Here is a 27,107-nt window from a genome sequence, read left to right on the forward strand (position 1 = left end):
CATGCCGCGGAGTGGCTGGGCCCGTGAGCCAAGGCCACTGAGCCTGCGTGTCCGGAGCCTGTGCTCTGCAGTGGGAGAGGCCACAACAGTGAGAGGCCCGCGTACCGCAAAAAATAAATAAATAAATAAATAAAAATAAAAGTAAAACGTCAGTCTGGTTTAATCATGTGAAAATAAAAAGGCAGGACACAAATATTTGAGTGCCTGATAAATAACAGGAAAGATTGGGTATTTCCTCACACAAGGAATTGTCTCTTACAAACAAGAGGGGAAAGTTTGTCTAAACTTGGATCAATGCCTTCAAGAGGATTGAGGGTATCTCAGGGGTATCTCATTCGGGAAGCAAAGAGAAACAAAACCAAGGGAAGGTGGAAGAGCATAGGACAATTATACAGTTGCTCTTTCTTATCGAGATATTCTTTCGTATTGTTTTGTTTTTATAAGGGAGGCCTTTCCTAATAGTGGGCTCTCTGACTCCTATAAATCTGCAGCATTTTGAATATATTCCCCTCAGTTGGCCTCACTGGGTGCATTGCAATTAAATGTGTGTCTGATTAATGAACGTAAGTGTATACCATGGGTGGTAAATAAGACAACTGGACTTATTTTTTTTAAGGTAAATCCAATCCATTTCTCATGTTTTATAACTGTTTTCTCAGAAAAAATCAGAAAGAGACTGCCTGACATACTTTCTAACCCTCTATCTTCCAAATCTAGACAACCTACTATTTAAAAAAGCAAAACCTATATTTTGTGACCAAAGCCTTACTTGATTAGTTAATTGTATTTTCTTTTGACTCAGAGAAAGCTAATGACTAGGCTGAAGGCAAGTGTGTGACTCACTCTTTATTCAAACAGCACTACTGCAGTTGCCAGTAATGCCCATGTGAGGAAAGTATTGGTTAGCAAAGTCATTTAACATTTCACGTCTAATGACACTGAATCACATTAAGACTGTGGTGTACTATGTTACTTGATGTCACTCTTATTTTTGTATCTGTATTATTGACAATAATAATAAAGGAATGATAATAACAGTTTTTGCAAAGTGAATTCTATACTTAATTGTACAACATGAGAGTCTAATTCTTACTATCAAAATGAAAAGCTTGGGGCTTCCCTGGTGGCGCAGTGGTTGAGAGTCCGCCTGCCGATGCAGGGGACACGGGTTCGTGCCCCGGTCCGGGAAGATCCCACATGCCGCGGAGCGGCTGGGCCCCTGAGCCATGGCCGCTGAGCCTGCGCGTCTGGAGCCTGTGCTCCGCAGCAGGAGAGGCCACAACAGTGAGAGGCCCGTGTACCGCAAAAAAAAAAAAGAAAAGCTTTCTCTGATAATATCTTTAACTTATACTTGATATGCTTTCTAACAGAGAAAAATAGTTCTTTGGAAAGATCCATCCAACAAAAAAATCTATAGCCTGTGCAAAATAACATAAAATGCATTTGTGAATCATTTTTGCTTTAATTTGCTCCCTGATCATCATATAGCAATAAACAGACATAGAACATTTCCTCATTATTTTCTGGGTTGGGTAGGGGTGAAAGAGAAGATCTGGAAAATTAGTATATTAACTCAAATTTCAGCACATAATTATTCAAATAAAATTTTAATGATTTCAGTTCAATACAACTGAAAATGTAGTGTATTAAAGGGCATTTTCTACTAAATTTCAAATTACAGATTGTGGGCCATTGCTGAGCAGGAGTGTCATATCCTACTGAGTATTCAACTTATTAACTAAGGTGACTGACATGGTAGGAGGTGGGGAAAAACAATGATCAGCTCACAGAATTTGGCTAAGAAAGGAAACAAACAAAAACAATGCAAATAATAATTAAAACAGCACAGATATTAGTAAAATAAAAATACAACCCCAAATATCCATCTCTTAAATTACTAGAAAAAAATTACAGGTAATATTACAGCAAATACAGTCGTCACAGATTTCGGTAACTTTATTTGCATTTAATAGTGATTTTTAAGTCCTATAGCCAATGAAACCATTTTAAAAAGCACTATGAGGAATGGAAATTTAGATGTCTATACACTTTTCTTAAAAAAAAAAAAAAGCTTATATTTCTGAATGAGCAAGATTCACTTTTGCAGGTAGAGGCCCTGCTTCTTCATGATCTTCACCTTTAGATCTAACAACCACAAGAGAAGAAGCTGGATATCTGTTTAGCTTTTGTTCATTCACGAATTCCAAGTCACCATAGATACTCAGCTTCTGCAAAAAACAATCAATGAACATTAGCAATTTGGATAATTAGGAACCTCTCCAAGTAAGTCTTCAAAAATAGCAATTTAATCTGTGGGTATCTGGTAAAAAAAAATGTTCTATAAACGTCCTCAAGAATGCTTTTACTCAAAGTGTTACAGATATGTGATTCAGTTCCCAGTGGATGGCCAAAGAAAACTTTTCCACATGTACTGACTTAAAATACTTAGAAGTTAACAACTGAGCATCAAGAAAAATTGCTCAGGTTTAAATGGAGTAAGTGTGGTCATACAAGAGCATGGATTCTGGATGTTTGATGCCTTAAGTGATCAATTCCTTTAAGATCTTAGCTCTCCAACCAAGTGGTCAAATGATTTGGGGTTAAGTTTCTCTGCTACTAAATGTTCTAAATTAACATATATGGAAAATGGTATGTACTATTTTAAAAGGCTGTGAGTAGAACAAAGAATGCACATGAAATACTTTAACACTGATAGAAAGGTCTTCATCAACATATAAAAGCTCAAATTATTACTAACATATCCAAGAAGATAGATACTAAAACGAAAGAATGAAAGCATAACACAGAATCAGTGCAAATGTCATAAAATTCACTGAAGTATAATGGAAATGTCTAATATCTTTTGAGAGTAGGTCTATTTAGATATAGGCCTATCTCCTAAAGGAAAAAATAGAAAAGGAAAAGTTTTTACTAACAAATGGGATAGATTTTGTTGTTAATGCATATGGCAATAAATCTCTGATTCTGTGAAGTGCTGACATTATTGACAGGGAAACTGACTATATTAAAAAGATAGACCGACACAGAAGTACCTGATGTTGGAAAGGTGCTTTTAGAAGAGCTGAATAAAGAGCACCTTCAAAAGTTTAAGTATCTACAATACCAATACATGCTACAACATGGATGAACCTTGAAAACATTATGCTAAGTGAAAGAGGCCAGTCACAAGAGACCACACATATTGGTCGTCTATGGCTGGTGAAGATGCTTGGGAGGAAATGGGGAGTAACCACTAGTATGAGTTTCCTTTTTGGGGTGATAAAAAAGTTCTAAAAGTGATTGTCATGATGGCTGCTTACTTGAACACATTTCAGATGTGGTCTGCTGTCTACTGTTTCAAGGCAGTAACTATCCTGCACCAAGGAGGTGGCCCAGTACCTGACACTTTTCCAGTAAGAGAATATTTTCAAGACAAATTCAGTGGTTGATGGATTGGACATGGATCTGATACACTAAGTCCTCCTTAAAACCCAAATTAACATGTGATAATTTGCTCTGGGGCACAATGAAAGAAAAACTTTCACAACTCTATTTAACATTTAAAAACCTTGAAACAGTGACCAGGAACTGTTTAAATTATTTCAAACATCTATATGGAAGAAGCTATCTAGAAGATCAGGGAGAAAGAGCAAAATTCGTGCAGGGAAATGGATGGGAGCATATGGATAACCTCTAACCAGTATGTTTAGTGATTCTGTGGCTACTCTGTATTCTCAAATTACTAACCAAATACAAGGGTACAACAGAGGTATTTTCAAAAGTGTTACCTTGGGAAGTTTATTGCTCAAGTATCCTTTATGAAAAAAATTACTTAATGAGGTCCAGCAAAAGTAAAGAGAAAATCAAGAAAGAAAATAACATACAAGAAACAGTAGCAACTGAGATGACTTAGAAAATGGGAAGAAAGCCAGAACAAAATAAAAATGGGTTCCATTAAGCAGAGATATATGGAAGATCCTCCTGGGAACACTTTTAAGTAATTCAGTTTTATATTTGCCAGTGTTTTAATAGAACCAGTGTTCTACTTTGAATATTTATATAATCATAATACTGTAAATGCTGCCTAGTGGATTTTAATTTTTCAGATCAACCTATGAAAGTATATATACAGAAGAATGAGTATATTTTATTGTCAACAATCATAATAATTAATGAAAATTGAGACAGTATAAAAAGGGAGAAGGAAAGGCAGTAATGAGGAATCAACAGAAATTTGTAAAGCACTCACTAAATGTATACAAAATAATAATATACATTATAAAAACCAGCAACTGAGGGCTTCCCTCGTGGCTCAGTGGTTAAGAATCTGCCTGCCAATGCAGAGGACACAGGTTCAAGCCCTGGTCCAGGAAGATCCCACATGCTGCAGAGCAACTAAGCCCATGCGCCACAACTACTGAGCCTGTGCTCTAGAGCCCGTGAGCCACAACTACTGAGCCCATGTGCCACAACTACTGAAGCCCGTGCGCCTAGAGCCTGTGCTCTGCAACGAGAAGCCACCCCAATGAGAAGCCCGCCCACCGCAACGAAGAGTAGCCCCTGCTCACCTCAATGAGAGAAAGTCCGCGCATAGCAATGAAGACCCAACGCAGCCAAAAAATAAATAAATAAAAGAAATAAATTTATATATATATATAAAAAAAAAAACCAAAACCCAGCAACTGAAGAGATGGAAGTGAGACAGTATAAGGGAACTAAACTCATCCTTTAGTAGGAGGACATCAGATAATGTCTAAAATTGATAAAACAAGAAATAAAAGATAAAATTTTTAAATGGCAACTGCTTGGAAAAATTTTTAAAAACTATTGACTGGTTTATCTGAGAAGTGAGGAAGAGGAAGTCAATTTTATGTCACATGTATTACTTCTAAAAGTTAAAAATAAACTCAATTAGTATGTATTTGGGCTTTAGGCCTGCCTTCGCCACTAACCAGTTATGCAATCTTAGATGTACATAAATCTTTTCTAAAACTCATTTTCTTAACAGAATTTAGATTAAAAAGCTATGGCATTTACATAGTTTTCTGATTGTCTCTCTTGAGACTTAAAGCTTCTAAACAACAAGATTCTTGGTCTTTTTTTTTTTAGACAAATAATGTTTATTATAGTTTAAGACATGTTTCACCTACTATTTAAAAAAATTAACCTAATTTATTTTTGGCTGCATTGGGTCTTCGTTGCTGCACGTGGGCTTTAACTAGTTGCAGTGAGCGGGGGCTACTCTTCGTTTCAGTGCACAGGCTTCTCATTGTCATGGCTTCTCTTGTGCAGCACGGACTCTAGGTACGTGGGCTTCAGTAGCTGTGGCTCATGGGCTTTAGAGCGCAGGCTCAGTAGTTGTGGCGCTTGGGCTTAGCTGCTCCACAGCATGTGGGATCTTCCCTGACCAGGGATCGAACCTGTGTCCCCTGCATTGGCAGGCAGATTCTAACTGCTGCGCCATGAGGGAAGCCCCCACCCTACTTCTTGAGTCATTGCAGCCTTTAACATTCAACTTTGTTCCACCTTCATGTTATTCTTCATTGTACCTCTAATCTCTTGAACAGGGCCTAGCACATCATATGTTATCCATAAGTGTCTGTGATTTACTAACATGAATGTTATTTGAAGTCTTCTAAAACCTTTCTTAACTAACCATTTGAAATCAGATGACCATGGTCTTGACAAATAAGAAAAAAGGATGCAAACAGATAATGAGATAACACTGAGGCAGCATTTGTATTATTATTTGTGGCTTTGGCAATTTTCTGAGGCTGCCTGGTCTCTAGAAAGGAATATCCAATATTGCTGAACCCTGTTTTTATAAGTCAGGTTTGACCTGCCTGACAAGGACCACTATGAATGACAACTCTTTATTATCTTAAATAGACAGCTCAACAAGAGAAAAGCATTATTTCATGAAGTTTCAAAAAAACATCATAAATGTGAAAGAACAGGGAAAAACAGTGGAGAAAAAAGGATCAAAATCTTTGTAAGTCACTCAAAATGATACTGCTTTAAGATCAACAAATGCCAACTCTTTCTGGCATTACTATCAAATGGTATATGATGAGTACCTACTATATACAAAACAGGCTAAGGATAAATTATTTCAGAACTTTCCTAAATAAAAAAAATAAAGCTGCTCATAAGTTTCCAAGACCACATTCCTGGCCCTTATTAGCACCATTTTAAGCTTTATTTGTAGTGAATGAAAAGGAAGCTTTTTATATTTCATGTTTGAGCTCAAGATACCAGGTCCATACTGAAGAGAAACATTCTCTCAGCAGGTCTATGATTTCCTATAAACACATAGGATTATATATATAAATAATATAACAAAATATAAATAACATTGCTCATTGCTTGTATTACTTAACATGGAGTCTCATGTTACTATGGAGAGGGGTCAGAAGTAACTTATGTTCCAATAATAAAATCAATGAAGAGGTTTTATGAAAGTAAAGTTTAAAATAGGTGGCTTTTGATTAAGAAAATGTGAATAATTTCCTAATGCTAAATTCTCAGTTACTTTTACAATAAATAAAGGAGAAAATACCAGGGAAGGAGTATTTACACTGCTATATTTTACAATAAGAAACAAAACATTAATATTGAAATAGTTTATACAGCTTGTTTTTTCTCCTTTTTGTTTTGGCTGCGCTGTGAGGCATGCAGGATCTTAGTTCCTCTACGAGGGACTGACCCCACACCCCTGCAATGGAAGCATGGACTCTTAACCACTGGATGGCCAGGGAAGTCCCAGTTAATACAACTTTTTTTTTTTTAATATATTTAGTTAATTAATTTATTTATTTTTGGCTGTGTTGGGTCTTTCTTGCTGTGCACAGGCTTTCTCTGGTTGCGGCGAGCGGGGGCTACTCTTCATTGTGGTGCACGGGCTTCTCACTGTGGTGGCTTCTCTTGTTGCGGAGCGTGGGCTCTAGGCACGCAGGCTCAGTAGTTGTGGCTCATGGGCTCAGCAGTTGTGGCTCGCGGGCTCTAGAGCGCAGACTCAGCAGTTGTGGCACATGGGCTTAGTTGATCCACAGCCTGTGGGATCTTCCCGGACCAGGGCTTGAACCCATGTTCCCCGCATTGGCAGGCGGATTCTTAACCACTGCGCCGCCAGGCAAGTCCTATACAGTTTTCAACTGTGAAAAGAAATCCACTAAAATGGCAATATGAAATAAGTTCTGGATGAGTGATTTTTTTCCTGCTTCTTTATAGATAACTTTATAAATTCTATACCAAGTATGTAGAATTTTTATAATTAAAAATACAGTTGAGTGCTTCCCTGGTGGTGCAGTGGTTGAGAGTCTGCCTGCCGATGAAGGGGACACTGGTTCGTGTCGCGGTCCGGGAAGATCCCACATGCCGCGGAGCGGCTGGGCCCATGAGCCATGGCCGCTGAGCCTGCGTGTCCGGAGCCTGTGCTCCACAGCGGGAGAGGCCATAACAGTGAGAGGCCCACATACGGCAAAAAAAAAAAAAAAAAAAAAAAAATACAGTTGAAAAAACATTATTACTTAGCTAAAGTGTGGTTTCAGATACAAAGTAAAGCCTAAAAGCAGTGAATTCAAATAAGTGTTTTCGATATATTTTTCTAGAAGATGTATCTTAGGAAAGCATAGGCTCTTTGAGGGTGTCACCATACTTTTGATTGTTAAGGACAGGAAGAAGAGTTCTAGAGAGGGGAAAGAAAGTGACACCCATATGCAGACATCAGGAGGGAATGTAATAGCTGCCAACAGGACTCCATGTGTGGTTCTGACGCTTTAGGCTTTATGATCCAGGGGCCTGGGCATATGTGGGAACAACGAGGTGTTCTACAAACAACTTGGAAATAAGGGGAAAGAACTTCTCACAGAATTAAAGCTATACAATCAAGACAAAATTTATCACAGCAGAGACAACATCTAAAAGGAAGAAAAAGACCAAGAGTATTCTGAAAGGGAGGGACAGGTCCCCAGGTCTGTAAGATGTAACCAAAACCACAACGTGAAGCACTGTTATGTCTAAACAACACCAGAAGAGGAGATCAATTCCATAAGTCAAGTAAGGAGATAAGAGAGGAAAAACCATGAAATGTCCATCTAAGAACTGTTTCAGTAAGAGAGTTTGAGCATCCTGACTCAAAAACATGAAACATGTGGTCCCAGTGGTGTTCAACTTCCTAGTGTCAAAAGAGGTTACACAGAAGATGAGCTCCTGATACAAGTAACATAATCAACTTCCCTAGTGATGACTCCAGGTTAACTAAAAAACTTAAGGGTACTGGCTTTGGAGTCAGATGACCTGGGTTTAAATTCTGGTTCTACCACTTACTAGTTATGTGACACTGGGGCAATAATACATTCTCTCTTTCAGTTTTCATATCTGGAAAAGAGGATAATAATAGTAGCCATCTCACAGAGTTACTGAAAGGACTAAATGAGCTAATTCATATAAAATGCTTAGAACGGTGTCCAGCAGAAAATGCTCAACATTAGTCAGTAGTCCTGGGAACCAGAAGCCAGGTAGTGGTGATTTTATCAAGGTAAATTCCACCTGAGGCCAGTAATTCAATCTTTCCAGGAAATAACCACACCAATCTCTACGCGTATCTTTCTTTTACAAGGGGCATCCTAGAAGTAAAGAGAAGGAATTGTGCTAATGGAAGGAATAAAGTACCACAGTGTCAATAAAGATTTACTACTCTGCGTTTGTAGCTTTGTTGTCATGAGGATTTAGAGTGCATGGGGCAGTTCAAAAGCAAGTAATAGGCAAAGGCAATCCTATGTAAGATGTGTAATTTCAACTTTATCAGGAACAATAAAATGATTAAAATATGGATATCAGAACTAAACAAGAACACAAATAGGTAATTAGCAAAAGGATGTTCAGATCATATCATAAACAGATGAGTTCTACAGAAATTTACCCACTGTCTAACACTTCCACAATTCAACGTTCTTCCCAATCCTGTCTAACTTTATTCATTTGGTTTAATTTCCTAATTTAAGTTCTTTTAATCAAGTCAGCTGCTTACAGTCCTCCCCTGATAGTAGCTTATTCTTGTCTGTACCTGGGAATATTGTCCACCCTCCTGTCTCTGCCAATCCATACCATTCTTCAAATTTCCCTCTTTTCTTCTTTTCTCTCTTTTTCTATTGCATTCTGGAGGCATATGAGAACTAAAGTTTATTTCAGTTGGATCTGATGTCAATAGAATTTATTATCTTATGTTTAGTTATATAATTAATTTTCCTTCCTTGAAAGCTAAGTTGAATCATCAAATTAGACTTTTTTTTTAAGAGCTCAAAAGTCATTGTTTTTATTTATTTCTATTTATTTATTTAAACATCTTTATTGGAGTATAACTGCTTTACAATGGTCTGTTAGTTTCTGCTTTATAGCAAAGTGAATCAGCTATACACATACATATATCCCCATAACGCCTCCCTCTTGTGTCTCCCTCCCACCCTCCCTATCCCACCTCTCTAGGTGGTCACAAACCACTGAGCTGATCTCCCCTGTGCCATGCAGCTGCTTCCCACTAGCTATCTATTTTACATTTGGTAGTTTATATATGTCCATGCCACTCTCTCACTTTGTCCCAGCTTACCCTTCCCCCTGCTCACATCCTCAAGTCCATTCTCTACATCTGCGTCTTTATTCCTGTCCTGTCCCCAGGTTCTTCATAACCATTTTTTTTTTTTTAGATTCCACATACATGTGTTAACATACGGTATTTGTTTTTCTCTTTCTGACTTACTTCACTCTGTATGACAGACTCTAGGTACGTCCACCTCACTACAAATAACTCAATTTCGTTTCTTTTTATGGCTGAGTAATATTCCATTGTATATATGTGCCACATCTTCTTTATCCATTCATCTGTTGGTGGACACTTAGGTTGCTTCCATTTCCTGGCTATTGTAAATAGAGCTGCAATGAACATTGTGGTACATGACTCTTTTTGAATTATGGTTTTCTCAGTAGTGGGATTGCTGGGTCATATGGTAGTTCTATTTTTAGTTTTTTAAGGAACCTCCATACTGTTCTCCATAGTGGCTGTATCAATTTACATTCCCACCAACAGTGCAAGAGGGTTCCCTTTTCTCCACACCCTCTCCAGAACTTATTGTTTGTAGATTTTTTGATGCTGGCCATTCTGACTGGTGTGAGGTGACCTCATTGTAGTTTTGATCTGCATTTCTCTAATGATTAGTGATGTTGAGCATGCTTTCATGTGTTTGTTGGCAATCTGGATATCTTCTTTGGAGAAATGTCTATTTAGGTCTTCTGCCCATTTTTGGATTGGGTTGTTTGTTGTTTTGATATTGAGCTGCTTGTAAATTTTGGAGATTAATCCTTTGTCAGTCGCTTCATTTGCAAATATTTTCTCCCATTCTGAGGGTTGTCTTTTCGTCTTGTTTATGGTTTCCTTTGCTGTGCAAAAGCTTTTAAGTTTCATTAAGTTCCATTTGTTTATTTTTGTTTTTATTTCCATTTCTCTAGGAGGTGGGTCAAAAAGGATCTTGCTGTGATTTATGTCATAGAGTGTTCTATGTTTTCCTCTAATCCATTTTCTTTAATCCATTTTGAATTTATTTTTGTGTATGTGTTAGGGAGTGTTCTAATTTCATTCTTTTACATGTAGCTATCCAGTTTTCCCAGTACCACTTATTGAAGAGGCTGTCTTTTCTCCATTGTATATTCTTGCCTCCTTTATCAAAAATAAGGTGATCATATGTGCGTGGGTTTATCTCTGGGCTTTCTATCCTGTTCCACTGATCTATATTTCTGTTTTTGTGCCAGTACCATACTGAAATTAGACCTTTTTTCTGAAACAAAAATCCTTTACCTTAACAGTATGTTTCTTGAGCCAGTTAAATTTTAATTACCAAGAAAGTCAAGACAGTTTTCCATCTCTCTCAGGGTATACCAGAACACATTACTCAAAATCAAAAGCTCTAGTCTTGCTGCTTCTAAAGCAGCAATTATTCCTTAACATTTGTGGCAATGTTAAATTTAAAACTTTAAGTAGTTCTACAAGTTTTCTTTCTTATATATCACCTTAGAAACTGATGTCACTGGGTTTTTTTCAGTCTCAAAGGTCTAGGGAGAAGAGAGACACTGTACTCAAACCAGGCGGCATACACTGGTCATTATGGTAGTTAGCACCACAGAAAATTGGAAGGTGATTCTTGTGCTGAGAACCTGTAATTCTTATGTGTGCCAATCTCGGTGTGTGATTAAAACCACCAAATCTTCTCTCATTCTATTAATAGAAAGGCTTTGCGTTTCTAGCTAAACCAATAAGGCATTAAAAAAAGTAAATCATATGGCTCAGTCTTCAAAAGGCCTAAGAGTTAGAATTAAATTTACCTCAGAGGGAACATACTGCTCCACAGCTGTAGCAACGGTTGCACAACAAATCCAGAGCAATACCATCACGGAGAGGACAAGAGTCATGGTTAAAATCCACCCGGAGTTACTGGGGGGGGAAAAAAATCAACAATTAGTTATGTTAAAATTGCATAATATAAAAAATAGGAGGCTCTTAACAATTACAGGCAATCAATCTTGTGTACTTATTTAATAATATAATTAAAACTTTATATGTACTACCTTTAAAACTATTTTAAAAAACATACTTAGAGAAGAAAATATTATAATAGCTATTATATTAGGGTGATATGATGTCCTTTCCTCCATTACTCAAGTTTCTATAACATGGCTATGTTACTTTTATAAATTAAAAAATCAGACATACTGGCTTTCTGCTAAATATATGAAATTAAAGCAAATTACTGTTAAGGGTATTTTTAAATTACTAAATGAGATAAGGCAAATCAAAGTGTCCTATAAACTGTACAGTGCTACACAAATGTCATATATTATTTTGCAAGGTATTAAGATAATACTTGCTTTAAGAAAACCCAATGTTCCAAAGAATTAAGGTACAGAATAGGTAAATTATGAAATGATCATTTGTCTTATAAATGGATTCACAACAGGCTTCCAGAAGTTAGCTTCTCTACTACATTTCAAATATTTAACTTAGCACAATTTACTTGAATTTCAACTTACAAGAGCATATCTGTTATGAAGCATTCTGTATCCATTAGCACATATCTTAAAAAGAGATAGTTACATTTTTCTTATGATTAAAATATCTTAGGGTAGAAGGCCGGTTACAAGAATCAGCAACTGGAGTTTTTTCCATAAGTGCCCTATTGTTTACTAAACTATAGATTAAGATTTAAAGAACAAGTGAAGCTATTTTTAAAACGTTAGATTTAAAAGAATAACATAAAACATGACAAAATGTTAAAAGGCAATAAGGCATCAATAAGATGCCAGGTAATGCAGTATTAAGGATAAACTGTAGGGAATTCCCTGGCAGTCCAGTGTTTAGGACTCAGTGCTCTCACTGCCGGGTCCCCAGGTTCAATCCCTGGTTGGGGAACTAAGATCTGGCAAGCCGCGTGTCATGGCCAAAAAAAAAAAGAATAAACTGTAACTTAAGATTAGATAATTATTTAGGTTCCATAAAACTTATCAAACTGCAACAAAAATCCAAAATACTGAGAGAGAGAAAAATTGCCTTTTTTTCTGTACAAGGTCAAAAGCAAGTTTAGCAATGAAAGGAAGGGAAAATTTTAATTCTCATTTTCTTACCCAGTCTTTAAAGAGTTTATTCAGTAAAAAGTATTAATTTTTAGGTTCTAATAGAACCCTACTGATATCTGATAAAACCTCTCAAGAAACTATTTCTACTCTAAGAAATTACAGGAAGCATGTAGCGTGGGCTACTGAAGTGTTACACTTGAGACAGAATAGTCCACTAGAGTATATACACACTTGTTCACCTCTCTACTCAAGTGCTTGGTCTGGTATCTGACACAGAGTAGATAATTATCACCAAGTGCTATGGCCTACCGTCTCTTTCTCTCTCTCTTTTTTTTTTTTGGCTAGGGGTGGGGGGTGGTTGCAGGGAGAAGGCTCTTATCACAACTCCTTGGAGGAGTAGAAGCATGCATACTTTGATAAAACCCTCCTCATCCTCAGAAGGCCTGATATTCCTTCCCAGGAGGGCACAAGGTAACAATTACCCTCGCCTGCCCACTTTCCCTTGCCACCCTTAAGAATCCTTGGCATGGGTACTTCCCTGGTGGTCAAGTGGTTAAGAATCCGCGTTCCAATGCAGGGGACGCGGGGTCAATCCCTGCTCAGGGCACTAAGATCCCACATGCTGAGGGGCAACTAAGCCTGCGTGCTCTAGAGCCCGTGCGCCACAACTAGAGAGAAGCCCACGCCGCAACTAAGACCCGACACAGTCAAATAAATAATTAAATTAAAAAAAAAAAAAGAATCCTTGGCATGGAGATGACACTCAGTATAGAACACAAAGCCCTCCTTTATCTGTAGCCCTTATCTACCTCCCCTAGCCTCCTGTGTGGCCATATAGATAAAACAAAAATCCAACCCCCAAACCATTTAGACACACAGTCATCCCTTGGTATCCCCAGGGCACTGGTCCCAGGACTGCTGCCCCCTCCCATACCAAAATCTGAGGGTGCTCAATTCCCTTATATAAAGTGGTGTAGTACTTGCGTATAACCTATGCATATCTTCCTGTATACTTTAAATCATCTCTAGATTGCTTATAATACCTAATAAAATGTAAATGCTATGTAAATACCGTTGACCCTTGAACAACACGGATTTGAACTGTGTGGGTCTACTCATATGTGAATTTTTTTCAATAAATATTAAATTAAAGCTTAACTGAGATGCCTGAAGAAGCACATATCGTAACATAAATCAAAGACTCCCAATAAGAACAAAGATGCTTTTGTGCTGTGAAAAAAACTACCCGCTTGGGTTTGATTAAAGTAGTATGAGAATTACCTTTTAAACAAACTAATAAAATATCCAAAAGTACAACTTTGGATTTGGTAGGGAAAAGGTAAAAGGTAAAAAAAAGTTTTCTACTCTTGAGCAGCTAATATAACTTTAAAATAATAAAAAGGACTGCATCTCTCTAATACAAGCCAGATTTTATCTCCTATATGCATAAGTGAAGATGAATACATACAGAGAGAGACATCTTAAAAAACCGTCGCGTTCTCCATCTTCAAGATAGTTCCTATGTGCATGTGAACTTCTCATATGAAGATCTGCTGAAATAATAAGGTACAAGTTTATGATATCCTATATTCCAAAAGCTAGTCTCAAATGACTGCTTCTAGATATATACACTGTACAGATATCCAGCTGCTTTTGTAAATGTAATCTGACATATTTTATAATGAATGCAAGTTCCTCTGGCACATTAAAAATCAACTGGATATTATACAACATTATGAATTTCCTATTTTACTTTCAAATTTTTATTGACATTGATGCTTTCTATTTAATTACATTTCTGAATGTAATAATAGAATTTGGTTTGTTCAAATCTAAAGATGGCCTTGTGTTATGTTCTGTCATTATCCACCCACCAAAATAATTAAAAAGTTAATAAAATCAGTATCTAAAATAAGGTATGAGCTAGCACATTTTAAAAGGTAAGCAGTTTTAGCCTGATGTTTTCTATTCCTATAAGTTTAAATTCACTTCTAGCATAGAAATAAAAATAGAATAAAAACATATTTTCAAGGTAGTTTCACTATTTGGTTAGTTTGTTGGGAGATACCAGAATCTCTCATTAGTTCACACTCAAAACATCCTTCAAAGCAAACTAAATGTTTTTAGAATAGTGATTCTAAAGTGTGGTCCCCAGACCAGCTGCAACAGAATCCAGGAATTTGTGAGAAACACAAATTCTCATGTCCTATCCCAGATTTAGTAAATTGGAAACTTTGGAGGTGGGGCTCAGAAATTGCTTTAACAAACTCTACAGATCTTAATGCATATTAAAGTTTGAGAACCACAGTTTTAAAAATTATTTATTCACCTTCCATTAGTGTAAAAACAATCATACAACCAATTCTAACACCACCAGATTTGACTGTTAATGTTTTTAATCCCAAGCTACTTAAAATAAAACTTACAGGACATTTTGCTTAGTGACGGTTCTTTCAAATTTGTAGGCTCCTGCTCCAACTGTGGTGCATACTGGATCTCTGGCTTAGACTAAAATGATAGTGAAAGCAATTAAGTCATTTGTACTTCTTCTTAAGCTTTTCTCAGTAGGAAGTTCGATAACATATCATCTCTACAAAGATTCAAATTGAGAAAAAGTAACAGAAGTATGGTATAAAAAATAAAACATGTTAACCACAATATATTTTAATTGCACTTGCTAAACATTAGATCCAGTGCCTTGCAAAGAAGCAGACTTATAGCATCATCAAGAATTTAGTCAGTTTAATTGCCTGACAACATAAAATATATAAATAAATAAAAAAAGAGGGACAAATTACAACATAGTACATTAAGTATCATACCACGCAAAACTGAGTTCTAATTCTGGTTGATCAGGAATAATTTAGCAGACTGCCAAAATTTCTGGTTAAACACATATTATCTCTATTCTTTCTCATCTGAAACATTCCATTCTTCCCTAAGTATGAGTAATTCATAAATTATAGCTCAGTGCTCCATACTTTACATCTCCTATGTAGCACTGATTCTCTGGAGTGGCGTTTTCTCCATCATAGTCACACTTAAGTTGACATAAAGAGAGGAACAGAGCTAATCTCACATCTAGTCAGGAATGAAGGAGGACTCCACTCTGAGAGTCAACTTAAGCTTTAACTTAAGTAGCTTTCAGACACAGAACTTCTTCATGAACTTAAAGAGAGAAAACTCCTTCTGTGTTTTACATATTACCAAATTAAGTACAGGGTACCCAAGACTCAGGACAATGCTAAAAATCACAGACTAGCCTTATAATAAGCCACTCAATTGGCAATAATAATTAAAGGGTTTACTTTAATTATTACCTGAGAGAAAGCATCACAACATAATTTGTTGGCTGGTAAGTTTGAGGAATTTAACAACCAAATTAAGAGGAAGACAGCATGGTAGGGTGGTATATGAGCCTTGGAGCGAAAGTAACCCAGGTTTGAAGCCTAATTCTGTTATATTGGCAGCGTGACCTTAAATAAGTTAGACTCACAGTTTCTTCATCAATAAAATAGTGATAATACAACCTCATGAAGTTGTTTGAAGATTGGAGATAATATATGTAAATACCTAGTACACATGAACCTTCAAAGACAGCAGCTATTATTATCATATCACATGGTAAATAATGAGGTAGGAGAAAAGTTACCTCTCTAGAAGGCAATATGCTTCTTCAACAAGCTCTCTTATAAGAGTTATGAGAAAAAGCACTATTAACAACTAAAAATTATGTTCTATTGCTTTTCCCTAATATCCATATATGATATAAATACACACCATTATTTATATTCAAACTACATTAATTTTTCTTATGTTTCATATCTAGAGGTTTCATTTTTATCAATTTAACCACTCTAAAATTTAGCAGATTCAGAGTTCTTATAAGATAAGGAACAACAGGCTTTAAATAGGTTTCCAATGGGCAGAGGGAGGGGTAAGTCAAATTGGGTCCTGATGCCCAATGTTTTAATGTAGGTTAGTAAGTAATTATTATTTGACGATAAATATTTGTAAGGGACTAAGTACATGGCCCTATACTAAGACATTCATTTAAGACATATACATTACTACTGTTGGTATTTAAATGTATCTATGAAGCACAGTCATCACCTGGAATATAACTATTTTTCCATCATCAGCTTGAAGATAAAAAGTCCACGAAGAGGTTATGAAGCTCTGTGCAGAGTCCATCATATCACTCCAGAATGACCTTACCAGAGTTAGAGGGAAGAGTAGATGCATTTTTGGCATCAGGGACATGAGCTTAAAAAAAAAATTAAACCATGAGAAATATATTATTTTTTTATATATGTATATTCAAGAGAGCAACATAATCAAATCCTTATTGGGACAGAATATAAACCATTAAGTGATTCTACCACAGTCATCAACATTAGAGTAAACTCTTCATTACCTATGCAAATTAACTATGAGAAGCTTAAAATCACAGGATCTTTTAATTTGCGACCAAACACACTTTAAGCTACCTGTCACCTCTATCAAAATAACAGGCTTTTGAATTAGGTCCAAAAATGTGGAGAATCTTAAGATTTGATTAAATAAGGATTAGCAAGTCCTCAAGAGGTAGAAGGGGAAGGGACAAATCATACTATTCTCATCTTTAATGCTTTCATGTAAAATAATCCATGCTATAATGAACACCAATGGAAAAAAAAAGAATATATGCATAAAATGTAAGGTACCTGATAACAGGGCAGAGTGAGGGAAGTATTTATGGGCTGACTATATACAGTAAGCTACTGATGAGATTTTTACATTAATTGGTATCACCTCCCCTCCAATTCTGACTTCTTGACTTATTTAGCAGCAGTGGGCCCCTCTAGAGCACAAGTGTGGGATACAACTTGCTGAACTCTAGGGATAGCTTTGGTTCTGCTATATTCCAAAAGAGAGGCAGTATGGGGTATTAAGAGAGAAGAGTTTTTAGAATCAGAAGATCTGTATTCATGATCCAATTTTCCCACTTAATAGCTGTGAAATCATTCATTGATTAGTTCACTAAACAAGCATTCGTTAAGATTATAAATTTTAAGATGTTTAAACCATGTGTGTTTATTTATCACTGTATATCTGTGTTTAATCTGTATAGGACAGAGGTGAAACACAGGGTGAAACATGTGTATGGGGAAAGGCACATAACCCAAACTGGGGTCAGAGGTGGTTAAGAAGGCTTCGAAAAGGACACGACACCTGCCCTGAATCAAGAGGATTCACTGAGCAGATGGGGAGTAGAAGGGACAGAGGCAAGAAATAATGTCATATTACAAACATTAAGGACTGTTCAGTATGTACATAATTAAGAGAAAAGGAAATAAATATGGGTCTTAAAAATTAGAAATTATTTTTAAAGTTACTCATAAGAAAAACACAAATTAAAACTGTAATAAAAGTTGTACATTGCCAAGGACTGGGAGGAGGAGGAAAGGAGAGTGACTGCTAATGGGTATGAGATTTCTTTTTTTGATGATGAAAATGTTCTGGAATTAGGTAGTAATGATGGTTGCACAGTTTGTGAATATACTAAAAACTACTGCACCGAATACTTTAGAAGGGTGAATTTTATAGAAATGAATTATATGTCAATTTTTAAATCTGATACAAATTCCATGGAGGGCAATTTTGCTCTATTTCTCAAAATTAAAAATGCATATACCTCTTAACTCAGCAATTCTACTCCTGTGATTTTATTATAGATATAAATGTGAAAAATATGCAACATCATTTATAAATTTAAAAAATTAGAAACAACCTACATGTCCACAAATAAGGGACTGCTTAAATGATACATCCATACAATGAAACATGTATGCAGTGAAAAAAAGTGAGTAGACATTCTTTATTACTTATATTTTAGAAAAGAAAGAATACATGTATTCTTGTATATATATAAATTACCTCTGCATTGGTAACCCTGGCTACATTAATGGAGCAAAATGGAGTGGCTAAGAGATACAGGAGTAGGAGACTTTTCACTATACAGCTGATCCTGGAACAATGCAGGGGTTGGGGTGCCGAAATCTGTGTATACACACAAATTATTGTTGGCTCCCCATATCCGCGATTCTGCATCTGAGAATTCAACCAACTGCAGATCATGTAGTGCAGTAGTAATATGGGTCAACTTTTTTTTTTTAACCTTTTGAGTTTTGTGCCATGTGGCTGTACTTCTTATGCCAGAGTTAATAAAATTAAAAAACTTTTCCCAGTATGTTTGGATAGAGTATGAGGGGTGGGGAATTATAAGAGATGATATAGAAGAGGTAATCAGGAGCCAGGCTGTGATAAGTGGTTTGGACTTAAACCTGTATGTCACGGGGAGCTACTGAAGTATATAAGATAGGAGAATGACATGACGAGATTCCCATTTAGAAAATAAATATCTGGACACAGAAAATAAATATCTGGACACAGACTAAAGGATGGACTAGAGGGGGCTGAAGTGGGAAAATAGATCGGAAGTTAATTTAGTAATACAGATGAGAAATAATGATGATTTGCGTTAAGGCAATAGCAGATGGGATGAAAAAAAGGAACTCTCAATTTTTCTGAGCCTCAGTTTTTTCATATGCAAAATGGGGATAATACCGTCACTGGACCTAGAAAAAAACCAAAATGAGATTATAGGTGTGAACATACATCTTAACAGTAAAGCATTATACAAAAGTAATTAATCAATTGACTTTTCTATTTGCAAACATATAATTTGTTTGCTGAAGACTAATTATAAAATATAACACTAAAATAGGATCATGTGGGCAATATACATTTCAATACAAAGTGCGATCTAAGCAGGCATTTCTGAAAGGCAGAATTGTTTCGTACTTGTTCTTGTCTCAATTCAGCAAATGGCAGCTGATTCTGGCAACCAAGGTGACAAGCATATTGCTCATCAGATTGGGAATATGCTTCTGTACATGCTGGAAGAGAAAAACAGTCAAATTACAAGAAAAAAAAGAGAAGGAGAGAAAAAAAGGGAGAGAACATTGGCATCTTATAAAGAAATTTTATAAAGAAATTTATTATACTTAAAAAATATTTCATCAATATGAATTTCCACATTTGGTAACGGTAGCAAATGTACTCTTTTAATAAAACCCCATATCTTCTGCCTCCCACAAGTCAGATCTTCCAGGTATAAATCTATTAATTACATACTCAGGCTCCGGCTACATGATGACATTCATATGAGGTGATCCTCACAGCTAAGGTTTGCATAGTGGAAAAAACACTGAACTGGCATCCTGAAATTCTGGCTTCACCACTTGTTGGCAGTGTATGTGACTTAGGTGGAGCTATTTAACCTCTCTATTGATTTCTATAGGTCTAAAACTGAACTACCACCACCTATTTCATGGGGTTGAACAAAATAATATACTTTAGTAATTTACACAAATATATGATATTACTGTTAGGAACTGAATCACTTAGTTGAGAAGCAAGGGTATTCACATGGCAAGGAAAAATAAAACAAAGCAATCAGTCTAACATCCTAAATTCTGAGAAAACTGAACTTAGAAAATGTTCTACAGCAGGATTCTAAAGTTGGAATGAGTCTCTACCATATATACTCTTCATTTAGTTCACTAGAGCCATTTCTTTCTTGTGATATAACACTTTACCACTATAACAATTTTATTTTTCTTTCCACCCAGTCATGCATTTATAATATACTTCCCAAAGGTGCTAGATAATAAACTGAACCGCATTATGCACATATAAAGATGGCCATTTAGGAGACTGAGCCATAAAAAAAGTTTATGATATCACAGAGGCTAAATGTGAGTACTGGCATAGTGATAGGGAGAAAGGCACCTCCTGCTACACTGAATAAACAGTGTAAGGTAATGAATGGAGAAAATTCCATTACAGTTCTTTAAAAAGCTAAATGTCATTTTTGTCCTGATTACAGGTTTATTTTATTAAACACATCACTTTTGGCAAAAGGTAAGAATAGTGGTTTAAGAGACGACAAAACTCTGGTTACTTCTTTTATTGGCATGACCCACAAAGAATACACTATTAAATACTGAGTCAAAGGCCTGATTCAGTAAAAAACTTGGAGCTAAGTCAGCTAGCCTATGAATGAAAGGCTTAGGAAAATTATACCATCCATTGAAAAGGTAGTGATGAATTATAAGAAGGGTAATTACTATTGCAATTGTCTAAACCAAATGCTTACTTAAACAAAGGTGTCCTATCCACAGCATAAAATAAACATTGTCTCAATAAACAGATGAAATTTAAAACCCATGAAATTTCTAGCAGTATCTACTAGAAGTTTAACTTCATAATAATTAAAGTATGCTGGATGAATAAACAGTATGCCTGTCATTTTCTGAGGAAAACACATAAAAAGCATAACACAACTCAAAGAAAACACCAATGTTATATACTGCTGATGTCATTAGCATAGCATCTTACCAGATTCACATTCCAATTTGGTCCGATTTAAATCAATTCCATCATCCACAAATTGACAAATTGAAAACAGCCTGCAACCTCTCTGACATGCGTACAACTCCTCTTCCTAGGGAGTTCAAGAACAGGGAGGATTACCAAAAACTAGCATCTTTCCTTCGGGGGGAAAATAGGTCAAAAAGAAAGCAAAGTTAATAGGGTTTATTATAATTGTCCAACAAAAGATTTATGACTGAAAGAAAAATGATAGGAGCCAGGTAATACCAAGACCTTTGCCATACAAAGAAGTTTTAGTTCCTTATTTTTTTATTTTTTGCGGTACGCAGGCCTCTCACTGTTGTGGCCTCTCCCGTTGCAGAGCACAGGCTCCGGATGCACAGGCTCAGCGTCCATGGCTCACAGGCCCAGCTGCTCTGCGGCATGTGGGATCTTCCCGGACCAGGGCACGAACCTGCGTCCCCTGCACTGGCAGGCAGACTCTCAACCACTGAACCACCAGGGAAGCCCTTAGTTCCTTATTTTAACAGTGACATCCAAAATAAATAAATAAACTAACAAATAAATAACAAAAGTGATATCCAAGAAACAAACCTAGTGGGTTAAAAACATCACCCTTTTCCCATATTCCATAGTCATATTTTGGGGGGAAAAGTTGAAAATAACAGTGACATAATCAGAACTATAATAGAGGTATAAATGAGTAAACAAGTACTTTAGGGACCAATGGTGTACTTCTGCCACATAAATATTTATATGAATCATCAGGCTTATCAGGAAAAGTATCACGACTAGCTTCACATGGCAAATAGTGCCATAAAGGCCCCCATAAAGTGAGGTATACATCTAAAAAAATGCTTAAGTGAAAGGATTTTTTTAAACTTGGTTTACCTGAACTGAGAACACAAACAAGGCCAACATGTGACATATGGGAAAGGCCACTGGAATCAGCCAGACTTGGAATAAAACCTTTTAGGTCAGTGTGTACAAGTTATTTTACCTATCTAAATCTCAAAAAGGAAATAAAAACTATAAATTATCTCCAAACCCCTCAATAATGCCAGAAGACAGCTATTCCTAGTGCAGTGCCTGGGACATTGAAGGTGCTCAATAAATGGTAGTAGTGTCAATCATAATAACTGGTTTTAAAAATAGAAAACAACAGTTATAAGCATCATTGTATATGTGTGAGAGCTCAAGATAGGAAAGACTCGTCGCTGGAAAATGTGAACTGCTTAATAAGACTAATGACAACGTCTTCAACAGGCTTTTCTTTGGTTAAATGTATAGTATTTGAAACAAACCAGTACATGTGGGGGAGCCCCCTCAACTTACTGTGTAGTTCACTGTGTACAAACTGGCAGGCACCTAATAAGGAAGGAAATAGCATGTGCATATACCAGTTAGCAACCAACGGAATACAAAGGTATGCATTTCTTTCCAGCAGGATTAGTAAAATTTATGTAGCAGCAACAATCCATTAAGAGGAGATGGCTGCAGTCTAATATTAAACAAGTTTTATTACACAACTTTGAAGGTAGTGCATTTTTGGACTTCAGTTCTAGCTGCATTTATTGTTACAGTGAAATTGAAAGAGTTAGCAATTAAAATAAATTTCATACCTGAGTAGCTTTTGCAGGCTTTGTAAAACAGTGGAAGAATTCTCTTACGTCTTTGGAGCACCACATATTTCCTTATATTGCATAGGGGAAGCATGAGCTCATTAGTATGAGCTATACTGCATACCATTTCATTTTCAGATATGTTTTCATGTGTTAAACCAATCCAATAAGCCCTCCAGTACCATTTTCAGAAGAGACTGTAGCATGGTGAAAGAGCCTAGGTTCAGGAATTAGGCCTGGTTAGAAGCTCAGCCTCACCACTTATTCTGTACAACCTTGGGCAAGGGACTTAATCTCTCTCAGCCTCAACTCCTTAGTTGTAAAACAGTGACCAATACTCATATGCCAATCTTGAAATATGATGAGGATTTTATTTTATACTTTATTATTTTATTTATATATCTTATATCTACAACATCATTAATATTATGCTATACTAACTAATAAGTAGACATAACATTAATAATATATTTCATGAGCACCCATAATGTGCCAGGCATGGTGCTAACACTTAATGTATCATAGGATACCTGGCACAGAGCAGGCACTCAATTGGTAGCTATTAAAAATCATAACCTTATTCCAAGTAAGTGTTTCATGTTCTAGATAATATTTCATGCCCTATGTATCCAAAGTGACTGGCAAGCTTATATAAAATAGACCTTCCCTAATTTAGAGCACAAGGAAATGGTGCTCCCCACCAAACTGAATACCAGCTAAATAATTAGAAGGAAACTTAATGAATCCTCCTTAAAGAAGGAATCCTACTATCTATAGATTTTACATGCATATTCTTATCCTGAGCTAAGTCAGGCTAACTATTCTCCCTCTTATTCAGCATTACTAATATACTGTATGTACCAAATTGGTTTTATGACATTGGGCAAAGGAAATAACTATCTATTGCCATGTGTTAGGCACTGTGCTAAGAGTGCCATGTATACTATCTTTAATCCTCACACTTGCTCTGCAAGGTGTGAGGTGTTTTGTTTGTTTTTTTTTATAGTTGACAAAATGAAGTCATGGTAAGTTAAGTAATCAGCAAGGACACACAGATAGTAGAAGTGAAGCTGGGGGTCTTCCCTAGTGGCGCAGTGGTTGGGAGTCCACCTGCTAATGCAGGGGACACGGGTTCAAGCCCTGGTCCAGGAAGATCCCACATGCCACGGAGCAACTAAGCCCATGTGCCACAACTACGGAAGCCTGCACGCCTAGACCCCGTGCTCCGCAACAAGAGAAGCCACCGCAATGAGAAGCCCACGCACCACAGGGAAGTGTGGCCCCTGCTAGCCGCAACTGGAGAAGGCCCACGTGCAGCAACAAAGACCCAACTCAGTCAAAAATCAATCAATCAATTTATTTTAAAAAAAGTGAAGCTGGGAATGGAACCCAGGTTTGTATGGTTCCAGAGCCCACACACTGTTAAAAAAATGACCAGGCTAGCTCTATAATTATCTTTGTTATTAACATGACTTATGTCTCCTGCATTTGGACCCAGACAAGTTAAGCAATTATACTTTTGAAGAAAGTTAAAGGGTAAAATATAATAATTTTAAGTATCTACTTACAAACAAGTAAAGTATCCTACTTTCTTGCAACAAATAATTAATTCTGAAAAAGAGTCATTAAAATGAGAGTTCTATCTGCCAGTCACAAATACCAGACCAAGAGAGGGTACAGGACCTTGTAAATTCATCTAATTTCTTATAACACACCCTGCTTTTTCCTGAACTGTAAAGCACAATAATTTGAAGGAGGACTGACAGACATCAGTGAAATAAGTAAATTAAATATTTGTAATAATATAACTTCATTAATAGAAGGCAGCATAATACAGCCAGTTTTAGGACTGAATTCCTATTACTCCACTACTTCCTGGCTATGTGACCTTGGGCAAGTCACTGAACCTTTCAGAGTCTCGATTCCCTCAACTGTAAAACCCAACTTTGCAGGGTGAGAATTGGAGATAATGGAGGTAAATCTCCCATCACACTGGCTAACAGAGAGTAGACAGTTAATCAATTTTAAGGCCAGGACACACAGGGAGCCAGATGATTTAGAGTTCCTGGGGAGAAGAGCTTTACTGAATAAATAAAAAACACTTAGATATCACATCAATTGTTAGAAAGTAGTGGATATTATAAAAATACCTAGAGGTTCCAGAAATGTTTATCCTTTTGAATTGTTTATTCAAATATGTATTCAAATAACTACAAATTTGCTAGGAAAATCTCAGAAAAAACAAAACAAAACAACCAACACATCCAAACACTAGAAAGATACAAAATAAGTCTCTGCCCAATTCCAGGACAAATCAATATTAGTTTCCTCATACAATCCTCTTACTTATGAGAGGTTTATAAAAAGAGAAAAAAATAATGTATCCAGGAGCAGTACACATGGATTTGAAAATCTGGAAGTCAGAATTCCTCATTTCTCTCTCTTGACTGCTATATTTGTCTCTGACTGAAAATTTGATAATCCCCTCTCCCACACTTTTTCTTGAAAACTGATAATCCTCAAGCAATGTAAAATCCAGCAGTAAACAAACATACAGGCAGTGACAGCATTTAGAACTTCAGAATTTCAAAAGCCTGAAAGCACTTGCCAATAAGGAACATCCTAAACCTGTCACTTTGTAGTTTGAGAGAGCAAAGAGGGCTAGCCACACAGTTAAGCATACAGCATAGGGAAGATGAAGGAAAAGCAAGGGCAAAAAGACTAGCAAAAGCTCTCATAAAGAAAGGCGGGGGAGGGAGGATGATATACCCAAATTATATATTTGGAAGGGTGGGGGAGTCACCACGCAATTTAGGATGTTGAGTCAACAGTTCTTTAGAAGCTGCAAAACAACTCGATTAGTGGAATGGAATTAAAGGAAAGGCAGCACTTGAGGGTGGACAAGGAGGGGAGGAAGGGTCACTCTGTCCATAAGTTGTGATCCCCCTACTAAGGGCAGTCTCATTTCTTTCCCACTCCACTTATTCCCTCTGTCTTCTGCTGCACTGAATGGTAAGTTCTCTGAATGCAGCAACCTAACTGCTTTTTCTCTAAGCCATTCCAGTCCCAGTGTGAGCGCCTTGTACAGTTACTCAACACAGGCGGAAAGCCCTCCCTAAGCGTCTCCCAACTCCTTGATGTATTTCATACTATGGTGGAATTGTCTACTTGTTTGACTCCAGGAACAGACTGCAGGGTCCCAGCCCAGAGAGGCGCTCAGGGAACAGGGGTTAAGAGTTAACATTTTGTGGGCTGGCGTATCTGCAACTGCCCCCCTCCTCCCGCCGTCCCTGGAAGGTGAGGACCCCGCATTAATCATCTGGATACTCCTCCCCCTCCGAGTGTTCGTCTCCCCTGCTGCCCCTCAAGGCCCCAGAGGAAAGGGGTCGTGTCTTGCTTATTTTTGTGTCCCCAGCCTATTACAGGGTAGGTGCGGCACAAACTTCCGGTAATTACAGCAGAAGCGCGGTGCGGGTAAGATTAGGGGAAGAAAACAGGAGTTACACAGATGGGAGACAGCGGTTGAAGGGTGGATTCAACAGTCAGGTTTCCAGTGCCGACAGAGGTACGGGAGAGCGGAGAGATGGGAGGCCACGGAAGGGTTGTAGCCCGGTTTGGACGGGCCCTACCTTGGGGTAGGTGTGCAAGGGGTAGGTCAACTGACAGGCCCGGTGACAAGACGCCGTATCACCCAAGACCGAGTCAAAAGCTTCAGCCGAAGCGGTCCCCGAGCCTCCGGTCAGGGCCATAGTCAGCAGCAGCAGCAGCAGCGGCGAGAGCCCCAGTTGGGCCCTGACCCAGAGGCTCCCCTTCGCCGCCGCCATCTTGTTTGCCTCTGTCACAGCACCTCAGCTTGTTGCTGTTTTCTTTTCAGGTTTCCTCCTCCTTCCGGGACCAGCCCCTTCCCTGTCCCGCGGGCCACTGCTTCCGCCTTTGCCGTCCTCTTAGCTCCGCCCTGACCCGCCCGAAACTGCCGCCTCTCGCCCCACCTCTAGGACTACGAACTTCTAGATTGGCGAGAGGAAGTGGGTCCAAACATCGCGAGTACTAGAGCGAAGCGACTCCTTAGCTTCGCGAGGCACGCTGGGGCATGTGGTTCTCCATAGGCGGGAGGCGCACGGTGGGTTGGGAAAGTTGGTCTCGGAGAACTACAGCCGCCCTAGGTGCGCCCGAGCCCGCCCCTTCGCGGTGTATTCTGGGGAATGTGGTTTGGTTCACACCCACCTCCTCCACCCACTGGCGTCGGTGTTCTTCCGGCTGGCTGAGCCTCTAACGAGAAACTGCAGCAGTGGAAGGAAGCGTCGTTTAGTTCTGACCCCCGAGGTCTAGGCTTGGGCCCTCAGAGGGTGCGTTCTGGAGAGGCCCAGCTGCTGACAGGGCTGCTTTTCCTGGTGGGTCTCATCTCACATGACATCGTTGTTAGGC

At 37.7% G+C, this 27,107-nt stretch overlaps 2 protein-coding genes across 4 annotated transcripts in view; one reads left to right on the plus strand and one right to left on the minus strand.

Annotated features, from left to right (window-relative positions):
- Positions 1–1,591: 1,591 nt before the first annotated feature.
- TMEM59 (transmembrane protein 59) lies at positions 1,592–26,622 on the minus strand. 2 transcript variants are annotated; one of them, XM_060022453.1, is made up of 8 exons: positions 26,312–26,622; positions 21,067–21,172; positions 19,468–19,562; positions 16,735–16,887; positions 15,048–15,129; positions 14,090–14,174; positions 11,374–11,482; positions 1,592–2,228 (listed from the first exon to the last, which is right to left on the minus strand). In XM_060022453.1, exons 1-8 carry the CDS (start codon positions 26,504–26,506, stop codon positions 2,073–2,075), a joined length of 981 nt encoding a protein of 326 aa, XP_059878436.1. In that variant the 5' UTR covers positions 26,507–26,622; the 3' UTR covers positions 1,592–2,072. The 2 variants fall into 2 exon arrangements, with proteins under 2 accessions (XP_059878436.1, XP_059878445.1); XM_060022462.1 differs by having other exon boundaries at positions 14,090–14,171; positions 26,312–26,621.
- Positions 26,623–26,956: 334 nt separating this feature from the next.
- The window catches only part of TCEANC2 (transcription elongation factor A N-terminal and central domain containing 2), a 36,890-nt gene continuing 36,739 nt past the window's right edge, over positions 26,957–27,107 (plus strand). The window contains exon 1 of one of the 2 annotated variants that reach the window (XM_060005295.1): positions 26,957–27,073. The gene's annotated coding sequence lies outside the window, so the exon portion shown is untranslated. The remainder of the gene's footprint in view (positions 27,074–27,107) is intronic. The other variant, XM_060005308.1, reaches the window with a different exon arrangement.

This window comes from Delphinus delphis, chromosome 1 (genome assembly GCF_949987515.2).
Source record: "Delphinus delphis chromosome 1, mDelDel1.2, whole genome shotgun sequence".
NCBI lineage: Eukaryota > Metazoa > Chordata > Mammalia > Artiodactyla > Delphinidae > Delphinus > Delphinus delphis.